The following is a 21141-nucleotide window of genomic DNA, read 5'->3' on the forward strand; positions in this document are numbered from 1 at the left end:
GGTTCAAACACTAAAGGAAATCCTCTGCTTTTTGTCAGAGAGGCCTTTTTGGTATAGTAAATTGGCCTGTATATTTTGCTTTTTCTTGAAATTGATGTTTAGCTTCATTCTTCCCATAAGAGAGAGGCAGAAGAGACATCTGCAGATTGATTATGAATATTAAATTTATTACAATAACAGTTTACAGTACAAGGCACATACTGATGACTTACAATCAGCTTGCAACACTTGTAACTAAACAGCTGCATAAATTAATACAATTGCATCTTGTACAAGTTGGAGGGAGGGAATGCTTGGTTCTGTACAGCTAAAACTCCAGTTTCATTCACTTTTCTTAAAAGGCAAATATGGTCCTAATTTACCAGTTTCATACATTCCTTTTCACTGTTCAGAAGAGAGGGTAGGATACATTCATGGGCTGGATAAGCAGAAGGTGAGCTGAAGAGAAGGGATTTGTTTGCCTCAAAACACTTTTAATTGCAGCCCAGCCCACTTGGTATCAATATATCTAGGTTTTGTATAAAAACAATGTTCAATGTATGGCTGTTTCTTGAGCTACCTGATAAATATTGGTTACTGTAAATGTTTTCAAATGGATATGTAAAAAGAAGAAGACCCAATGATAAAATGAAATTAAATAAAAATCTCATTGATTTCAACCTCTCAGTATTTCAACCACTCAACTGAGATACTAAAAACTGAACTTATCATAAGGAGATTTAGAAAACTTTAAACCAATATGCCATATAACAAAAGCAACCAAACAAAAAGGGAATAAACTGCCTTGCAAATTCTGCTTTTAATAGAATGAAAACATGGATGTCTTTTCTTTTTGCATTATTCAGGAAAAGAAGAGACTTTTTCATCTACTTCTAGAGGGTTTCCTTGCTCCCTGTTCCCATACAGGACTCAGATTTGTGTTTTCTAACAAAGAGAGCAAAGATCCCAGATCAGGTGTGATCTTCTGGACTATATTTATAAAAATATTTTTCCTGTGACTTACTTTGCATGGCAGCATTGCTTTTTGTATCCTCAAAGAATTTAAAAATCTTTCACCACTCTCAGTACATCTGTACTCTGAGCACTTCATTCTCTTTTCCACTGAGAAATTCAAGCTGATGACTCTGTTTTACACTGTGACTGTTGCAGGGCTCGTAGTAATATCAGGGCTTCTTGGCTGACTTTTAAACAGTATAATGACTGCTAGCAACTTAGGTACTTATCAGGTAACCCATGATTTGGTCTAAAGGAAAGTAAGGCCTAGGACATTACAAAAAATGCCTTTGCTGTGTTTGTTGTACAAGAAACAATTAATAGAAACTGTTACTATCTACAAAATGCAGGAAATTCTCCCCAGTGTGCTGATCTATGCAGAGCCATATATAGTGGTGCTCAGGGCTGTTTCCTCTTCCTCTCTCCACTCCACTACAAACTGAGGGATTGAAGAATTTCCTAGTTTTTTGGCTTTTTTTTTTCCTAGTTGATAAACCCCTCTCTTACTTGAATAATATATGGCTATCAGAAATACTTTTGTATTTTCCAATGTAGTTGAAGCAATTGGGAGACCTTAGAAGCGAATGCGACACTGCCCAGTACGAAGGATCACATTGAGGAAGGTACAGGAGTTACTGCCACAGACTGGGGATTCTACACCTAACCCTACCCCTGACACTCCTGGAGTGTCACAGCTGAGTGACAGGAGTGTCACTGGAGTGTCACACCTGACACTTGTCCTGGCAATCACACACACTTTCAAATGGCCCCACGTGGAGCAGTGGTATTCTCACAGGGTTAGTTCTGAGTCAGTTCAGTCTGGTTAGAAGTGGACAGTCCATTTCATGGAATTGCTTGGATTAATGTGCTGGAGGCATCATGTTTCCAAATGCCTGTTGTCAGTGAAGCCATCTCCACAGGAAACTCCTCTATTTGTTGTCTCAGTTGGAAATGTAATTCTTAGGTGAGGGTGAGGAGGGGGGAAAGTTGTTTCATGCTCCCCTGCTGTCCCCCCAGGAATCCAGTTAACTTATACTGCATTCATGCGGATGTCTCCAAATGGGATTTCTGTAGCTGTTTCTGGAGTAATGCTTTTCAGAATACGCTGTTGGGAAGAAATCAACATTAGAAATTGATTCATTTTAGAGATAATATATAACATGATGGCCACTTAGAAAGGGATTTATAATAAAAATATGACTCTGGTTTGAGTTACACCATCTGAACCACACAAAGATGTTTCAGACTTCTGTTATTTCAGCACTATGAAGACATGAGGTACTTTGGAAGTACACAGTGTTATTTTTAAATTATTTGTAGCATACAATAGGAATCAAAGTTTGACAGGACTTTGCAGCTTGCTTGGATACTCTTAAGAAAACTGAACATATTCTTTCTGATCTGGTATTTACATAAACTTTCAGGAAATCCCCAAAATGTCATCACAGGCTGCCACAGATTTATGGCAGAAAAGTCTTACTAAGTGTAGGTGAAAAAAGTAAACTTGTTCTTACAGATATACCCAAGGAAACCAATCTTTCACTGCTTTATCCACATGATTCTCTTATCTTGTGTGATTTCTAGTTAAAGCCTCCAGTTCACCAGAGCTTTAAAAAATTGTTGTTTTAATATTTTATATGAATGTGCCAGGGGCTTTAGGAATACCAGGGGACATTTGTGAATCACTCAGAATGGGCAGAAGACAATTAGCTAGCAGCTGGCTAGGAACAGAACAGCAGTAATCCTGAAACCCTGGGGCATCAGATCCTAGAAAAATCAACAGGTAATCAATCTTTCTAGGAATCATCTCCTTCCTAACAGGTGAATAGAAGCAACAAAGCATCCTGGGTACCTCCTTAAGTGTTCCTGGAGTGATGATCAACCGATAGACCATGTAGATGGGAATGCAGATGATAGAAGAGGTTCCTATGCAGTAACCCACTACTGTGGTCCAGTAGGGATAATTATAATCAAAAAGCCGTAGCTCAGGAGGGTTGGATAGGAAGCTGCAAGTGACAAACTGAAAAAGAAAACAGCACTGAATACGTGTATTTCAGTGACACAACTTTAGGGAACTAAAAATCCAAAGATGAGGACTCAAGGAGGATTAAACATACTTTGATGCTGAATGTAAATGTAAAGCAACAGAACATAGGATGTTTCTTCAGCAGAGGGAAAGTTCTTCAGAACCCAGTTTTATTTATCTAGCTCATCTACAAAAATCCTGAAAATATTGATTTAGTAACAAGACCTTGTAACATTGTACCGGATTTTTCACTTATTGAGCCTTTTGTGTTTAACAAGAATTGTTTCTTTAAAAACTTAACAAAAAAATTCTATAATTAAGCTTTTAGAAGTCTAAGTAGCTGCATTGTTCAGTGGTAATTTTCTTGTGTTGGAGAAAGAAACTCACCAGAAGGAAGATGGGGCTAATTGCTACCCAGCAAATTCGCCAGTACCAGCCCGGGGTAAAGCCAAGCATTTCTTTCACATCATTGCAGAATTGGTTGATACCTGTGGAGAAAAGTGGAAGGAGAATGGTGACAGCAGATACAAGTTCTTCATAAGTACATGTGCAGCATTTTGTATGCACTGCAAATAAATACAAAATCCATATTGAAAGTATTCTTCCTTTAAGTCTTAAAGGAAGAGTTGTGTGAGGCCGCACCTGGAGTATTGTGTCCAGTTCTGGGCCCCTCAGTTCAAGAAGGACAGGGAAGTGCTTGAAAGAGTCCAGCGCAGAGCTACTAAGATGATTAAGGGAGTGGAACATCTCCCTTATGAGGAAAGGCTGAGGGAGCTGGGTCTCTTTAGTTTGGAGAAAAGGAGACTGAGGGGTGACCTCATCAATGTTTTCAAATATGTAAGGGGTGAGTGTCAGGGAGATGGAGTTAGGCTTTTCTCAGTGATGACCAGTGATAGGACAAGGGGTAATGGGTGTAAATTGGAGCACAGGAGGTTCAAGTTGAATATTCGAAAATTTTTTTTTTTTCCTGTAAGGGTGACAGAGCCCTGGAACAGGCTGCCCAGGGGGGTCGTGGAGTCTCCTTCACTGGAGACATTCAAAACCCATCTGGACACGTTCCTATGTGATGTACTCTAGGTGGCCCTGCTCTGGCAGGGGGGGTTGGACTAGATGATCTTTCGAGGTCCCTTCCAACTCCTAGGATTCTGTGATTCTGTGATTCTGTGATTAATTATATTAAATCCAAATTATTCTGAATTATAGCTCTTGTTACGTTTAGATGTCACTGAACTTCTGTCAGAGAAAAATTAATAATTGCAAGAGACTTTGTGATGAGTGGGTTTGTAAAAAGGCTTGGTAAACTTTTTTTTTTTTCTGGAGACATGAGTGATGCTGTCTGGTGAAGCAGAGGAAGTGGGGTGGTGTAGAAGCTCAGGAGTTTGGCTGAGCATTGGTTGTCAGCAGTAGACTTACCATAGAACCAGGCCACAGCAACTGCTTCTAGAAACACAACTGTCAGGACAGCTGGACCTGTGGCATATTCTTCAAACAGCTTTACCACATATGCTCCTCCCTAGAAAAGAGATCATATTATCAGGGAACCAAAGATCCAGTGATGAAATCCTGTAATACTGCTGTTTATTTTTGCCTTCATCTGGATTACTGAATCTGGCAGTTTAAGCTGGATTTTAAGGAATAAAAGATATTTTCTGGGGCTTGATGCATGCTTACTATGATGGCACCTTCTTTCTCCAACCTGAGTAATAGCTACTGAGCAGGAAACAATCAGGGAGTTACTTTGCTTTTTTTCCACTTGTGATCTAGGAGGAAAGAATTCTGTGTCTTGGAGAGGAACTAAATCTCCTTTTACAGCAGATTCTCCAAATGAGAAGGAAGTTGCACATAAGTGAGCAAATGGAGTGAAACAATAGAGGAAAGCCATGTATTTTTTTCCTTATGATCATTACACTCATTATTCAACATGTTACTTGTGAAAATTAAATCCCAGAAACCCCACAGGGACTGTTTGTTGTGACTGATCATGATTTCTGGCCTGATTTGATGAGGACTATCCAGGAAATCAAGTGCTAGAAATTTCTGGAGAACAGCAACAATCAATTACAGCGTTTTCTAGGTGATAATTTTTAAATAATTTTTAATTCAAAATACAATTGAAACACTGAAAAAAAAATTAATACTCTTTTAAAATACAGAACTTTTGAGCACAAGAAGTAAACCACATACAAAATGTGGAAGGTTGCCTGCTTACTGATTCAGCAGTTGGAGCAGTGGCTGCATCATTTATAATCTGTTCTGCTGAACTGCAATCTGCTGAAATGCAAAAGCATTATTTTGCAACACATTTGCTAATGAAAGATCCTGTTCACATTCATTCCAAATCCGGATTTCTAATGCATAAAGAAAACAGGCTGAAAATTTAATCTGATTTCTTGAAACTCTTCCAAAAATACTGCCTTCTTTAAGATACCATTTGCAGCAAACTGCCTGTAAGGAAAGCCAGGGAGTGGATAAAATACTCACAAATGTCAGGGTTGCAAGTGACCCCAAAAAGCAAATGATGATCAGACCAAGGACAAACAATTCCCTGCGTTTGCTCCAGACATGTGGGAATTCATCCAGGACTGCAGTAATCACTCCCTCTAGTCCTGCAAACTGAAAAGCATGGCAAAATCACTAGAAAATAGAGGGCAATTTTACCTGCTTTAGCATTTTGGTGTGTAAGAGAGCTTTAAATCATTGACCACTGGTGCTTTATTCTGCCTGTACAGTTGATGTGATGGTTGTACAGTCTTTCTTTAGAACTTTTAAACTTGGGAAGGTGGGGATTTAGTCATATCTATGGGAAGTGCCTGGCAGCCAGAGGAAACTCTGTGTTCAAAAGGATATGGGGTTGGTAAGTGGCTCAGTAGAACCAAGGTTGTGAAATCAGCACTGGAAGGAGCCAATTATCAATTTATAAAACCAGGCAGTTGTTTAGAACATCTCCTTTTCTCTGCTGTTGAGAAGGCCACCTCCAGTTCCCACCTGTTAAATCCAGTTAGTGTGAAAAATTTCCAAAATTTAATAATTGCTTGAGTTTACAAGAGAGGAGGGACCTGGGAGGCTACATTCAACCAGGTGTTTATGAATCAAGTGCTTTAGTTGTGTTTCCAGGCCTGTTACTAATAGTCACAATATGACACTAACAAATAATTTCATTTTATTTAGACCTACTTAGATCAAAATTGGAATAATAGTTGCTGTCTTAGAAGGCACGTGGAGATCTAAAGCCTGCTTTAAGCCCTATAATTGCAGTGCAGTATTTTTAATTCTGTTTTTCCTGATGTTTGTGAGGCTAAGGCCATACCCCAGATATCTGAGAGGGCTGCTGGTCTCAGATCCTGTCTACTCACCGTGCTGTCTAATCCCAGTGTGAGTAACATCAGGAAAAAGATGATGGCAAAGAAGGTGGAAGCAGGCATGTTTGCAATGGCCTCAGCATATGTAATGAAGAGAAGGCTGGGTCCTGATGTTAGAACAGAGAGTCAGGGATAATTGTTAGTGCAGTGCTGCTATTTTACTCTCCCAGGTTGTTTGCCAGGGGGAAACTTCTCCCCCCAGGCTGTTTTGCAGTGTGCAGTCACCAGATCTGTGAAGTTACATGCAATATGACTTCTATATGCTGTCTTTATGGAATAATTTTTTTAGCTGTCCTGTTTCATACAGTGAATCCATATCCTGAGTTAAATACCAAATATTTTGCATAATTTGAGCTGTTCTCAAGCTAGAAGATAATATACAAATACATTCTTAGAAGCAGTTTGAGAGATGTGTACAAAAAGGTAGCCTACCAGTGTCTTTGGCAACCTCTGAGACATCTTCATTCCTCATCTCAGCCATGTAGCCCAGCACGGTGAAAATGACAAATCCAGACACAAAACTAGTGGCACAGTTCACGGTACTGGTAACCAGAGCATCTCTGCAACAGAAGACCTAACTCACATCAGGGAATTGGCATCTGCTAGAAAGAGTAGGTTACCACCAGGTGGAGTGAGTTTCTGATCTGAACAGACTCCTACAAAAACTGGGAGAATACCATGAAAAGAACAAGCAGCCAATTTGAAAGAAAGGAAGAAAGAAATTCATACTTGCTTCAACTTCAAAAAAAGATCCTGTAAGTGAATGCTGCAGATATATACTGGTGTGTTAGAAAAATGGGAATTACTTTAGGAACGGTAAAGAACTGAGAATTTTATTTTACAAATTATAAATAAAATTTTTAGCATAACAAGGAAGCAACAATCAATCACCATTCAGCTCAAGACCTCCAAGTCACTTCCTAGCAAACTGCTCAGATTAAATAACTATAATGTGATCATTTGGCAGGGGTTTTGTCCATTTTGTTGTGGAAGGTTTCTATATCTTGGACTTCTTGCTGTTACTGGTAGATACTATCTTTCTTTAGGATAGGCACAACAGAGGATAAGTGTTTTAAATTCCAAGTTCTTCAATAATGGCTTTTCTTCTGTTATGGTTCTGTCTGATCTATAAGGTACAAAGGTCTGACAGTTCAGTGCTTTTCACCAGCACTGTGTTTCTTTTTTATGTAAATTCCCACAGTGACATGTTTTAAACTCGATTTTACATGCAGAATAAGGTAGAACTCACTGGTAGCAGTTGTTATGGAACTTGTTGTAGCTGGCATAAGCTAATAGGACTCCAAAACCTGGACCAAGGGAGAAAAAAATCTGAGCTGCTGCATCCACCCAAACCTGAAAAATATTGAAGTTCAAGAAGAAATGACATGAAACAGATGGAATGAGTTTGGCATGTTCAAAATATCACATAGCCCTACAAAATCAGGTTTCACTAGTCTACCCATAGTCTTGCCTGGTCTAATAAACATTTTTTTGAGAGAAGAGGTTGAAATAGGAATATTTATTGTTGGTCTGTGAGAGCTGTAAACATCCACTACAGTTTTAGTGCCTATCCTGTGCTTGCTGTATCCCTTTACACTACTGGAAGTACTGACAGTTTCCTTGTGGCAGCATCTTTGGTGAGATTGCAGTGATTTGCCTGTAATGGTTTAACACAACTTGTGGTAGGTATAGAGAGCATTCTGTCCATGACTTTGCAGTGGGTTTGGGCCATCTTCCTCCAAACCCTGTGTGCCATTCAGTAGTCCTATGTTGGGCTGTGTGTTCTCCTGATTGCTGCTCATATTTTTCCTAGACTTAATGGAAACACATTTGAGAGTGTGGATACAGTTCTAGTGCTTAGGACTCAGTTCAGCTTTGTTGTAGCCATGACAGACTCAAGTGTGGTGATCTTGTTATGAAAAGCCTGTTGTACTTGAACAGTGGCCACAGCCTTAATGAGTTGTGTTCCTAAAGCACAATATCAGTTCTCTTTCTGAAGGTCAAAGTCCTCATTTATTTCTCCTCTTTTGATTGAAACATGGAGTTCATTACCACTCATTTCTAATATTCTCCTCCATCATGTGAGGCCACCCTGTATCATCCACAGACAGAGCTCTGTCATCATCCAGCACACAGATTGTAATCTGCTGTCCTCACTTCAGATACATCCAATACAATATCAATGCCCTTTATTGCTTTTTCAGAAGATGTGGTCCCTTATTGGAGATGGTGCTTTATCAGAGACTGGTGTCTTTTCATTTCCTCTTAATTCAGAACTCTCCATATCAGCTGGGCAGCAGCAGACATGCAAACATTAGAAATTTTAATCTTTATATTTGTAGTATTTATTGCTGTGGGTTTTTTCCATCACCCTCCTCACTAGACACCTTCATAGGCAGCAAAGTAAGTGCAGCCTGTAGCCTGATGGACAACTTGTCATCCACAGAGTTCAAAGCTGAATCAGATCCTGGAATGCTTGGGGTTAGTTGGTGAGCTCAGTTTTGTCCTTATTCCTCCTTTCTTTCCAACTCTTGGTGGTGTATGCAAACCTAGTTGATTTGTTCCTTCTCCACATCAACTTGGATGCTTGAGTTGTTTTAGTTGGTGGCTACAGAAACTCTCCTTAGGCTTACCTGCCAAAGCTCATCAGGCTGGAGACATGAACTAACCTGCACTATTTAAATATGGACATCACTGGGCTGTGGAAAACCTTGCCCAAGTATGTAGTGATCCCCACAGCCAAAAAAATGCCACTAAACAAGTTGTTAGGGCTTATCAAATTTGGTTTGCTCAGTGTGACTGTTGTAGGCAAAGGATTTCATTGCAGTGTAGCAGCAATTGTAGCTGCTCACTCAGTGTCAGGTTGTTCAGTTTTCTTAGCAAAATATTGTTTGGTCACTCATTTTCTTTCTAATCTAATTCTGACACTAATTCTGTTCAACCACAGTAGGGGAACCCTACTATTAGTTCAAGCTAAATTGATGATGAACTTTAATCTTTAAAAAAAAAAACCTTTGTAATGTAGAGAGTAGCATGACTTGAAATCAGATCATAAAGTCAGGCTTGTAAGTCCATGCTAAAGCAGCTGTTAATCATGTTCTCTACTAAAAGCAGACATTGAAATATGTACATGCTGATACACATGCTGATAGGCCAAAAGCAAATTTCTGCCTTTTTATAATGTTTTTTACCTCAGTGGCCAGGAGTTTCTGCCAGTCAGGTTTCAAGTAGTAGACAACACCTCTCCAGGCACCAGGCAAAGTTGCACCTCTCACTAGCAGGATGAAGAGTATGATGTAAGGGAATGTAGCAGTCACCCATACGACCTGTGAGGGGGAGCAGAAAGATTGCATTTGCCATGGGCAGAAAGTTAACAGGTGATAATGAGTTAAATGAAGGAGAACTCTCAGCACTTATAACTTCTTCATGTGAACCTCTTAGAAAGTCTGTGAACAGGCAGCTTGGACATACAAACCTGTGCTGGCTCTTGGTAGGGTTGTTCTTGTCCAGAGAACAGTGGCATAACTTACTGTTATTATATATTACTTGGGTAACAAGTAGTGAGTGCTTCCTAAATACATGAGCCTATAATCCCTGCTATGAAAACACCCTGAGATAATTCTCAGTTAATTGAGAGTTAATTAAGTCAAGATAATTGGCTCCTTTAGAATTGCTGTTAGACTACACTGTACCAAGTTGATTTATCTTGCTTTTGCATTCACCTTGCCAGATGTTTTGACCCCTTTCCAGATGCTGAAGTATACAATGGTGAAGATTAACAATAAACAGAGGGTCAGTTGCCAGCTAATGCCCCCCAGGTCATCCAGCCCATTGGACCTGTGCACCTGTAGAACTTGGCGGCTGAAAGAGGAAAGAAAAACACAGTAGAGATATTTCTTTTAATAAATACTTACTTTTAAGCATGCTTTGAACAGTCCCTTACTGTGATCTGAATAGGACAGGTAGTCCTGAGTCTTTGAGAAGTAACCTTCAGAGTCATGTTAATTTTTATATTTATTTTTTCTAATCAAAAGCTTGATATTAATGGTATGATAAATGATAAGTGATGACAGCTGGCAAAGGCTGGGAAAATCTGACCTTAAATATAGACTGCCCTCCCATACACCCTGAGCTTTCATAAGCCTACAAGTACTTAGTTATTTGAACAGCTCACACGAGGGCACCATTACTGCCAGCCCTGCTCCCCCTCCAAGGAAAAGCTTGCTGTGTGTTCCACCACTCTCTCTAATATTTCCATCCTCACTTACATGCACTTACGTATAAAATTCTTCTGCTGGAGAGATGGAGTGTGGGGACCAGCTGACATTGTCCTTGCTGAAGTAGTTTGTGCAGTTGTCTGTGTTCCAGGCATTTGTGCAGCTGGTCCATGGCAGCTCCGCCGTGAAGGAGGATACGAGGTAGTAAAAGGCCCAAGCCATGATGGTGTTGTAGTAGGAGGCTACGTAAAGATCTATTATGCAGATGGCAAAGCCAATTCCTAGTAAGGCAGGAAATAACTACATGAAGTGAGGCTAAGGTCTAGGCCAAAAATAAGAGGAAGGAATTGGTTATCACATCAAGTACAATTAGTGACTCTGGCAGCTCTGCAGGAGGTACATGGACTCTCTCGAGTGCTTACAACCCTGGAATTCCTTGTGGTTTCAAAAACACTCAGGCTCCAATTCCAAAAAAGAATTCTTACTCAAGACAAAACGTGCTTAAATGGTTTTTTTATCTGTGCCTGAATTCCTACTTTAGAAATAGGCATCTTGCACTCAGTAAATAAAAAAGAGAAGAGAGATGTAACACTGGGAGCAAGAGTAACTGAGCACATAGAACAGGACATGCTCTAAGTGTAGCAATTGACAGACCAGGCTGAAGATCTGGAATGATTTCTTTGTAATAGCTTTGTAATAGGAATAGAAGATCTGTATTCTTCCCTGATTTTAATTTTTCCTTGGATTGAGTAATATTGCACTTACTTTATTCATTACATTTTTTGTTCATTTGTTAACAAATCTTCAGGTTTGGGGCAGAGAAAGTGGACTGGCCTCTAATCAATTTAAGATCTCTATGTCATGCTTGTAAACAGGAGTACACACACATCAGCAGCTGTACATGAAGTTTTTATGAAAGCTTTATTTGTAAAGCAAAAATCTTGTGTAGAACAAGCTTTACTGTGCTTTATGAGATGATAATTTTTTTTCAGGAACTTCATATTTATAGGAAAATCTTAAAGTTACTCAGAAAATTCCAATTAAATTTTCATTTTCTTTCTTTACCTTTGAATATAGGACATATTTTTCTCCAAATTGAAATACACCCATTCCTGTGGTACTGTCCTAGTGCTAGTTCCATATAGAAGAGAGGAATCCCTCCAAAGATGGCCATAATTGTGTAAGGGATGAGGAATGCTCCTGCAAGAAAGAAAGCAGATGATTGTAACTCTTCATAGGACTTCTCTTCCAACAGTAGCAGCACTCCATAAACAACATTTTCTTTTATCTCACAGGGAAGATGCACATCCCTTCCCTAGCCAGGGTGCCCTCATGACTTACTGTGGGATATCTCATAAGAGTAACTACTCAGCAGACTGAGTTAGAAGCAAGTCTAAGGCCAAACTTCTCACATTTCTATAACAAGTATACATAAGATTCACTGGCTACAGTGGACACAGCTGTGAGATGGGCTACAGATAAAATAATTAATTTCTTCAGTAAAATGCCTTTGTTACATCAGAGACAAAACTCCTTTCCAAGATCTCCTTCATTAGATTTATATTTTGGCTGATACCTCAGTGTGTCTAAGAACTAGGATTCCTGCTTAGTTATTTTTGGCATGCTGGTTTATTTGATTTTAAAATACTCAAGGCAGGGTTTGAGTTCTTCCTCTTGAAAAGTGGTTCTGCACCTGACTGGCTCTGTTCCTAGTTGTACTGTGTTCTTTAGGTCTTGCTAAATTGTTTTTCTTCTATCCTAATGTGTCTGGTTATCCCCAGAATTTAGGTTTTCCAGTTTTCTTGACAAGTAATTTCTCCTTGGTCATTTGTTATACATGCTGTTAAAATAAGCCACTGAATAATCCATGTATAAGCAAGGAAATTCAGCACTAAGGAAGAGCAAACAGAACCAGGCACTGACCTCCACCATTTTGGTAGCATATGTAAGGAAACCTCCACACATTTCCCAGATCCACTGCATATCCAATGACAGAGAGGAGAAAGTCAATTTTTTTACTCCAGGTTTCTCTGTCCTCCAACTCCATCAGCTGCTGCTGACCTTCTACTCCACAGGTGGTGGAAGTGGTGGTTGTAGTGGTGGTTGTGGCTGCTGGGGCAGCACTCTGGGCATCTTCCACCTCTCCCATTCCATTGCAGGGAACAGAGCTCTGAACTCCTGAATAACCATTGGAGATCTGAGCTGCCTCCCCTTTATCTCCCTGGCTGGGATGGACTTTATTGTGGCCATCCTCCACAAGCCGTAGGGCAGATTTAGGGTTCCTGACAAGGAGTCCATTCTCTTTACAATCATCTCCTTTGTTACAGTCTGAGACATCTTTCTTGGAAGTCAGTGGCTCAGTCTCATTGCTTGTTGCCTTTTTCTCCATTTTTTTTCACAGATTTGTTCTGATCACTTGATGATGGACAGCAGCACTGAGTCCCTTTGTGGCTTGTCTTTCCTCAGTTTTATTCCCAGCACTTTTAGAATTCCTCTCCCACATTTAAGCCCATCAGATTGAAGGCACAAACACCATCTAAGAAGTGAAAAACAGAAGTCCATTACAGGGTTTACTTTTGCTGGTAACTTTCAAGTAACATGACAGATTCTGTGATTAAAATACTTCTGGAAGTAATTAACCATCATAGCATGCAGCGTGGCTCATTTAGCAGATAATCTGCTCAGCATTTTGTACAAAGGAAGGAAGGAAGGACTCATCCTCTTGTACAGAAGTTGGTGTACCTGGTTTATAACCTCTCAGGGAGATTTGCTGGACTTTGTGCATTGCTGGGCAACTCACAGGCAGTCACAGTCCTGCTGTCTTCTGGTACCACGTTCTCCCTCTGAACATTTCTCTCATACTGAGGGAAATTGTGGGACTCCCAGTTTGCAACAATGAGGCCAGAGTTTAATGTGGCTTGTATTTTCATTTTCATAAATTCATGCTGTGACTTCTACTGGCAATTTCTAGATTCACCCAGTAAAGGGAAAATAATTAAACAAATATGAGTTAGCAATGGATATACAAATTACATCTCCTGATCACCTTCCTTCAGAAATCCCAGTGGCTGTTGTTTAGGACAGATCTAGAAAGCTTAAACCAAAGTTTAGAAAAGTATTTAAATCAGTGGTTTTGCATCAACTAACCTTTGAGGTTCAATCAACACTAATAACAATGAGAAAAAAAGAGAAAAGATCAAGAAACTTCAGTTTGATTGTTTTGAGTAAGAACTAATGTGGTTCTAAAGGACAAAACTTGTCCCCAGATTTAAGTCCTTGGGAAAATAAAGGCATATTTCATTCTGTTTGGGTCTGCCAACACTGTGGTTCCAGCCCTGGGAAGAGGGGCACTACTCCTGTTCTGCTGTCCACCACCAGCAAAAAAAAAAAAGCACTGAGAGAATCCCTGGATTTACCTGCCCTCTTCATATGTGCTAGAAGCATAATCCAGGGGAACTAAACCATCCTGAAATCACGTGTGAAACAGTTTTCTTTCAGAGCAGAAAGAACAGAAAAAGAATTGTGAATCAGTGGGTCATGTTTTGTTTGTTCACATAATGTAAATGCCCAGCTGCTTTTACTCAACCATATCTCAAAATAGGATCTGATTCTCTGTTCTGTAAATTCCCTGGGGGGTAGTAACCTTGCTTTAGAGCTGTTACACAATCTACACTATGCCACCACAGATTCAGTTATAATTATATTTAATTTTAGCTATTTTCAAAGCATGTTGCCACAGTAAATATCATTGTCACATCCTAGCAGAAGAATAAGCATTACTTTACTACTTACTGTTGGAAAAACAAAAACAAAGAGGGGATATTATTTGCTCACCACTAGAATTTGCTCAATGCCAGAGCTATTAAAACTCAGGCTTTTACCAGCTTTTTACTTTGTGCAAAACTTGTTAAACCTCTTCCTAAAACATTTATCAGTGCAAGCAGAAAGAGAAGGAACATTACCAAGCTGCAGAGCAAACAGAGAGATGTTCTCGAGATAAGTCTCATGAAGGTGTTGTCCAGAACTGTCAGAAATGTCTTGTTCTTCAGTTTTCATTCTGTACTTGCCCAGATAATGTCCTTTTCCTCTCATAGCAAGCAGTGCATCATTAGTGCTGAATTCTTACAAGAGCAGTACTTTGCTACCATTAGTTAATCATCCACAAAGACTGAAACATCTTCAAAGTTCCAGAAAAAAATTACAATGGAAAAGGAGAGGAGTTTCTGTTTTACCTGCAAGTCTATAGAAACTGAGTGTCTTTGGAGTCTGAAACCTTCCAGATGTCCCAAAAGAGCTCGAGTAGATGAGAGCAGTTCTACCACCACTGGTGGCAACAAAAATCCTGAGAGAGGCCACAGCCAATCCTGTCCCTGTGTAACCATGTTAAATGTGAGGTAGGAATATGTAAAAGTAACCTGAGCCCTTCTGGACTTTACACCTCTTACTCATAGATGGGAAAGCAGTAAAGGATGTTGATTTAGCTGCATTATCTCCAGAGACTGAATTTTCCATAGCTGAGACTTAAACCCTTACTGTATTTGTAAAACACTTTATTTCTGCACATGGCTGCTTCTTGGCACATCCTTTACTGAGGAGGGGCCATTGAATGTATTATTAATTTTCTGCATCTACAACAACTGAGGAAGTTGTCTCACTCAGATCAAAGGCTCCTTCTGGTCTTCTGCAGACCATAGGAAAGAAATATCCCATTATTTTAACTATTTTTGTAGAACTTTCAGTAGGTTTGAGCCTCAAGTATGCAAAACGATGTGAGACTTCAGCTGGAATTTAAACTATTCCTTTCTGAAAGAGAATCACAGTTTGCAATTACACCCTGGGGAATCTCTGGAGTGGTGAACTCCACAGCTATGCCATGGTGTTCACAGTGGCACAGCTGGCACATGAAAACAGAACAGTTACAGAACCAAAAGATTTCATTGTGCTATAAAAGAACTGTGACAGAATGTAAGTTTCCCCTCCCTCTCATTACAATTCAAGGAAAAACAAAAGTATCTGAAGAAATTGTAACAGCTACAGTCAGTGTAAACAGCTGCAGAAGTAGAAGATTTCTCAGTAGTTGCAGTCACTAGAATGACAATAGTGAATGATACAGAAATGGCAGTTTATTACCTATATTTTCAGTCGGAGCTGTTGCAAAGGTTGCTCTAACTTAAATACACATTGGCTCTTATCACCACACAATTAGCTACAGGAGAAAAAGAGAAGAAAAAAAAAAAGAAAGGAAAAAGGAAAAAAAAAAAAAGGAAAAGGATAGAAGTGCCTTCCTTTTGCTCTGAACTGGGTTTTGTAGATGTGACTTTGCTCCTTTGAGAGTCCTCAAGTGTCTGGGCATTTCTCTCTCCAGTAGCTCTGAACAGGGATTATTCTCAAGGGCAGTTTTCACCTCTGTAACCTGTGCTGTCCAGGAGCACGTGGAAGGTGCCACTCTGCCAGCCTGTAAATTCACTGCTCTTTGCACAAAGAACGACTTAGGAGGAGTGACCATCACTGCAGTGTTTCCTCCACAACTATTTCCTGCTTTGCTTGTTCATTGAAAACAGTAGGATGGATAATTGAAGACATGTGTTTCTACAAGCTTGGATGAAGCCACCAACGCAGTTCACATAAACCAAATATTAATTAAATTACAATTTTTGACTACTCCCACACAAAGCTCAAATTGAACCAGCACTCTAGATATAAAAGCCCTGTTTGTCCCTTGATGCACAAACCCCACTTCTTCGGCTCTATCAAAGTGATCCCCAAGAAGCATCCCCTGTCCTGGGGTCTGGTTCCTCCCAAGCAGGGAGCTGCACCCTTGATGTTGTCCCTGTGTTTGTGTCTTGAGGCAGGCAGTGACCTCTCGTGGCAGTGTGGGAAACCCTTTCCTTTAATGCTTTGCCATCTAGTAAAAAAAACTTTCCAGCACTTGGAGACAAAATTATTTTCCTAGTCTCTGTATTTTTAAAGGAAAACATTGACTTTTAGTGTGTCTCAGTGTTTAAATTAATTAGGTTGAGGTGCAGCAAATAAGCTCAAGTCATCTGGAGAACATTTTATTGGGGGTGAACTCCTCAGTGCAAGGCTTGTTCAGCCTCACAGTGTGGCTACAGAAGTCGTTACTCATCTGCAAATGATCAAATACATTCAACTCGGTTACAAAAATTGTACATTTTCATATCTTTCACTTCATTTTTTTTCATGGTTGGTGTAAACCAATGCTTTCTGGAGTATGCACTGGGCTGCAGCTGAATCCCTTTAGCAAAACTCACTTGCACTGCTCACACTTGCCTTACTTATGTCCATTTTCATGCTAGCACTTGCAAAGAAATAAAGTACTTTGAACTCTAAGACAAAACATCAGCCTACACTGTTGGCAAGCAAGCACAAACATGAAGATGATTTCTGTTAACTTGACCTAAATCTCCCTTTCATGACAATGTACTTAAAATTGTTAAAATTAGGTAGCTGCTTCACTGCCTACTCCAGCCTGCAGTGACAGTGCAGCTCCCTCAGACAGGGATAGAGTGCAAGGCAATTACTTTTACCCAGAAAAACAAGGAAGAAGTTTGCATGACAAGATAGAAATCATGAGTCTCACACAGGAAAAGGCTGTGCTGTTTATCTGTAGCTACTTTTTTCACATCCAAGCCACAGTATCAACCATGACTCTCTGACAGCCACGTACCTGGGTGTTTCCAGGTACTGGACTCTGATATATATAGCAGTAAACATTTCTGGTCTTTACCCATATCTCCACACACAGTCCTACTCTGTCTTTTAGCACAGGAGAGGAGTATGTGGCCTGGATGACAGTGAGAACCTTGTAAAGCTTATTTTTTTGACAGGCTTTTACCTGCTGGTGTAAACACACGAGTCGTATTTAGAGTTCATAACACAAAACTCTAATGCCTTTTGCTATAGGCTGTGTTCACATAGACTGATTTCATTTAAAAATGGGTACCTAGAATACCTTTTCTCTTCCTTTGTTTCCATTAGGCAAGCTGAAAGCAAGGGTTGTATTTCAGGATTCAAAAACTGATACTCATAAATACAAAGGAAGATCCTGAGTCTCAGTTTTGGCAGGGCTGCAGATAAGGACAGAATCAGAGGCCTGAGGTGCAAAGCAGGTAGAAGCTGCTGTCTACCCCAACAACTGAAAATGGATTTATTCAGGATTTTCTTCGTTGTGCTCCTCTAAGTCTAGTTTAAGAGAATGAAAACTTATTTTTGATAAAGAATCATCAAACCCCACCAAAATTAATGGCTCCAGTGAATTATTTCCATACAGGGCATGACCTGATCCCAGTGATTTTAAATGTAATTTGGTGCTTCTCCACATCACTGTAATAATCTGTGAGCATTTTATAGGAAAATCACAGTATGTAGAGAACAAAATAGATCCTGTATATGGATTTTTGCAGCTTTCCAAAGACTTGCTCACATTCTTATTAAAACAGAGTACAACTGTACTCAACAAGTAGTCCCACTGAGACAGGGGCTCTTCTGGGAGAATAAAAGGCTACTTACCAAAGTAAGAATGGCACAAGGAGTGAGCTCTCTCCAGTTAACTCATATATTCCCAGGTATAGCTAAATAGGGGTAAGATGTGCAAACTCTGCTTCTGCAGGATTAGGGCAATATAAACCTTTACTGAGTTTTCTGTTATAATCTTGTCTGTGTTTAAGTCTGAAATTCAAGTTAGCAGGAAAGCAAGATTTTACCTTTAAAAATTTGTCAAGAAGACAGACACTGTTGTAGTGGGAATGCTGCCAAGTTGGTGACAGTCACTTAAAGAACAGGGAGGAGGGAAGAAAATGCATTTTCTGGTTTGAGAGCATTTATATGTAGTGCAAGGAAACAGATAAGCTTAGTGGGAATGATAATCCTTTTGTATTCTTCCTCAAAATTATTTATATAAATTAGAAGGAAGAGTCCTAACCCAGCAAATATTACCAAATAAATAGAGCCCTGTTCTTTGCCATAACTCTGCACATGAACAGACATGGTGTTTGTAGACTCAAGTGTAAGGCTGGCTGCACATCCATGCCAGGATGCATGTACTCATGTTTGTCATGTTGTTACCTAAAGAAAGGAAAGAAACAGGCACTATTGTTTCCAAATGGTGTTTCTCTGAAAGAGACTTCTTAATATCTGGCTTTAAATTACAGCCTCTTTATTCAGGCTCCAAGTTCCATTTAAGTTCTTTATGAAACCCTTATCCCATAGGTGGGCTTCATTATGGTGTGTAAGGTACAGATTGCCAAAGCTGCAAACACAGTTTTGGAGAAGAGTTAGAATCCTAACATCAGATATGTCACCAGCATACAGAATGGACATTTCTTTAGGTTCTTATTACTGTTCCTAATGAAAAATTAGCAGTTTATATTTCCGTGGAGGAAAGTAGGAAAAAGCTTTAATACACTGTACATTTCCACATGTGGAATAATTTAGGGGTTTTATTAAATTCCAATTTTGGGGCAGTTTTTCTTAATTTGTGTAACCACTCATTGCACCCTGACTAATTAGAAAATGGACCCACAACAGTAACTTGCCATATGACAAGTTTACAAAGTACTATCAAAAAAAAATTATAGTTAATTCACTCTCTAGAAGATGAAGCCCAAGTGTATGAGACCTTCCCTAGTAAAATGCCAGACAGATAATAACCCACTTTAAAAAAAAATCCTGCAACATTTCCAAGAATCCAGATCCATTAAATGCATGATCCTTTTCTCCCCCAGCTTTCTTAACACATCAAAATGTGTTTTCTCTGACTATTTCAGTTACATTGCATTCCTCACTGAAGCTTCCACATTACTTGGCAAACTAATCCAGCAAGCCAGTTGGTTTCAGCAGTAATCATGATTGACTATAAATATATATATGACATACTCTTCAGCTTTATTACTTACAATAAATCAGTCCCATTGAGTTAAATAATATACTGTGCTGGAACAGTAACCTTCTAAAATATAATTTAATATGGTTAATAAAACTTACTTAAAGCCCTCTAAAAATCAGCAACAATTTGCACTGATTTTTTTTTTCCTTCAGATTTTGCTTCTTTATTTTTTCCTTATTGTTTAATGCTTTTTAATAATTTTTTTAAAACCCTATATTCAGTTATGTGGACTGCCAAAACTGTAATTTCAAATTATCATAACATGTTCTGCTACAGGCATTTGACTCCCAACATTTATAATTGCTGGACAAATGCCTGTACAAGACGGAGGAGAATATGTTACATCAGAAAATAAAGAAAGCATTAAAAGTCTGCAAAATCAAAGCAAACTTTCACCAAAAAACAACCTGTCTTCTTTTCTCCCAAAGCTGTGTTAAATGTACATTTTCCCAATATTTTAGAAATAACTCCAAGGCTTTAAAAGTTAATTTAAAATTAAATGAAATACAGTATTTAAGACTCTAGTTAGGATTTCAGATTTTATAACCAAAGTTGAAAGAGGCAACGAGGAGTGAAAGTTAGTGAACCTCCAGTGTTAAAAATATTAAAAACAAAACTACAAAGCACCTACCTTTGGGGTTGGTTTGAAGCTCTTCCCTTGGAGTTACCCAAGCTCGAGTAACCTTCACCCACATTTACTTCAGAGTCTCGGGAGCTCAGTCTGTGGGCAACTCAGCATCTTGGTGAGGTTTTTGTACACCAGTCCCCCTCACATGGTCTGATTTCCAGATAATCTGCTGCCAAAGAGCTCTTTAAGAATTTTTGCGTCACTTTAGTCAAATAAACTTTATGTTTCACCAGGGCTGCAGCTCAGTTTTCCTCCTAGAGGTGGGTGGCTACATTTGTCTGTTCTGATCCGTTCTGAAGAGCAGGATCCAGTGAAGGCAGAGTGAGAAGGGGAGAAGCTTTTCTGGTAAGGGACAGTTTTGCTGGCCATTAATCCAGCTATAAATAACAGGAGGGTGATGATAGTGGAGACAACACACGGGACAGAAGCTTTGAGGGAAGTCAGTAAATTACAAGTTTGCAGGTGGGTCTGTAGATTAGAGAAAGATAAGAAGGACTTGGCTATTATCACATTAAAACAGGGCTTGGAGAGAATAATTTCTATAGCTGGATATTTACATTATTTTAATAAAGAAATAAGATTTACTTTTGGTTTAGAGCATTCAGCACAAACTCTAACAAGCATTTAGCTCAACAAGTAATTTCCTTTCTTCCTATCACTCCTCAAAATATCTCGCTCAACCTCTGACACTTGCTGTTTTCTCCAGCTCCTTTCACCCAGCAGTTTTCATTCCTAGACTTTACAGTTTGTTTATAAAGTCATAAATCACAGGAATGGTGCAGAAATCAACAAAATAGTGCCATAATTTAGGCAGTGGATTTGCAAAAAAAAACAACCATAAAACCCAAACAGCGGAAACCCAGAACGGGGACAAATAAGAATAGAATTGTTAGAGCAACAGCAGTTTTGCTGGACGTGGTTGCCAGTTTTCGGAGCTTTGTTCCAAACAATTGAAAAGAAAACAAACTCTGAAAACTGAAAAGCAGGGGGATATAATTAGCATTTTCCTTTTT

At 39.3% G+C, this 21141-nt stretch overlaps 1 protein-coding gene across 2 annotated transcripts; it reads right to left on the reverse strand.

The window, feature by feature from the left end:
• Positions 1-123: 123 nt before the first annotated feature.
• On the reverse strand, positions 124-20562 carry SLC6A4 (solute carrier family 6 member 4). Of its 2 annotated transcripts, none has more exons than XM_008495071.2 (14): positions 20132-20562; positions 12519-13131; positions 11661-11795; positions 10657-10876; positions 10101-10239; positions 9570-9704; positions 7628-7731; positions 6811-6938; positions 6373-6485; positions 5501-5632; positions 4433-4532; positions 3407-3507; positions 2846-3013; positions 124-2098 (listed from the first exon to the last, which is right to left on the reverse strand). In XM_008495071.2, exons 2-14 carry the CDS (start codon positions 12982-12984, stop codon positions 2024-2026), a joined length of 2016 nt encoding a protein of 671 aa, XP_008493293.2. In that variant the 5' UTR covers positions 12985-13131; positions 20132-20562; the 3' UTR covers positions 124-2023. The 2 variants fall into 2 exon arrangements, with proteins under 2 accessions (XP_008493293.2, XP_030318384.1); XM_030462524.1 differs by lacking the exon at positions 20132-20562 and adding an exon at positions 13338-13390.
• Between the last annotated feature and the right edge of the window lie 579 nt (positions 20563-21141).

Source organism: Calypte anna, chromosome 19 (assembly GCF_003957555.1).
Source record: "Calypte anna isolate BGI_N300 chromosome 19, bCalAnn1_v1.p, whole genome shotgun sequence".
In the NCBI taxonomy this organism is placed as follows: Eukaryota; Metazoa; Chordata; class Aves; order Apodiformes; family Trochilidae; genus Calypte; species Calypte anna.

Bases quoted from the DNA above. Each gene is read 5' to 3' on its own strand.
- SLC6A4 (XM_008495071.2), bottom strand. From the start codon at position 12,984: ATGGAGAAAAAGGCAACAAGCAATGAGACTGAGCCACTGACTTCCAAG. The intron at 11,796-12,518 runs GTCAGTGCCTGG...TCTTTCTTGCAG, and splicing joins ATGCTACCAAAATGGTGGAG to GAGCATTCCTCATCCCTTAC. The intron at 4,533-5,500 runs GTGAGTATTTTA...TCTCTTTTCTAG, and splicing joins CACTTGCAACCCTGACATTT to GGAGGAGCATATGTGGTAAA.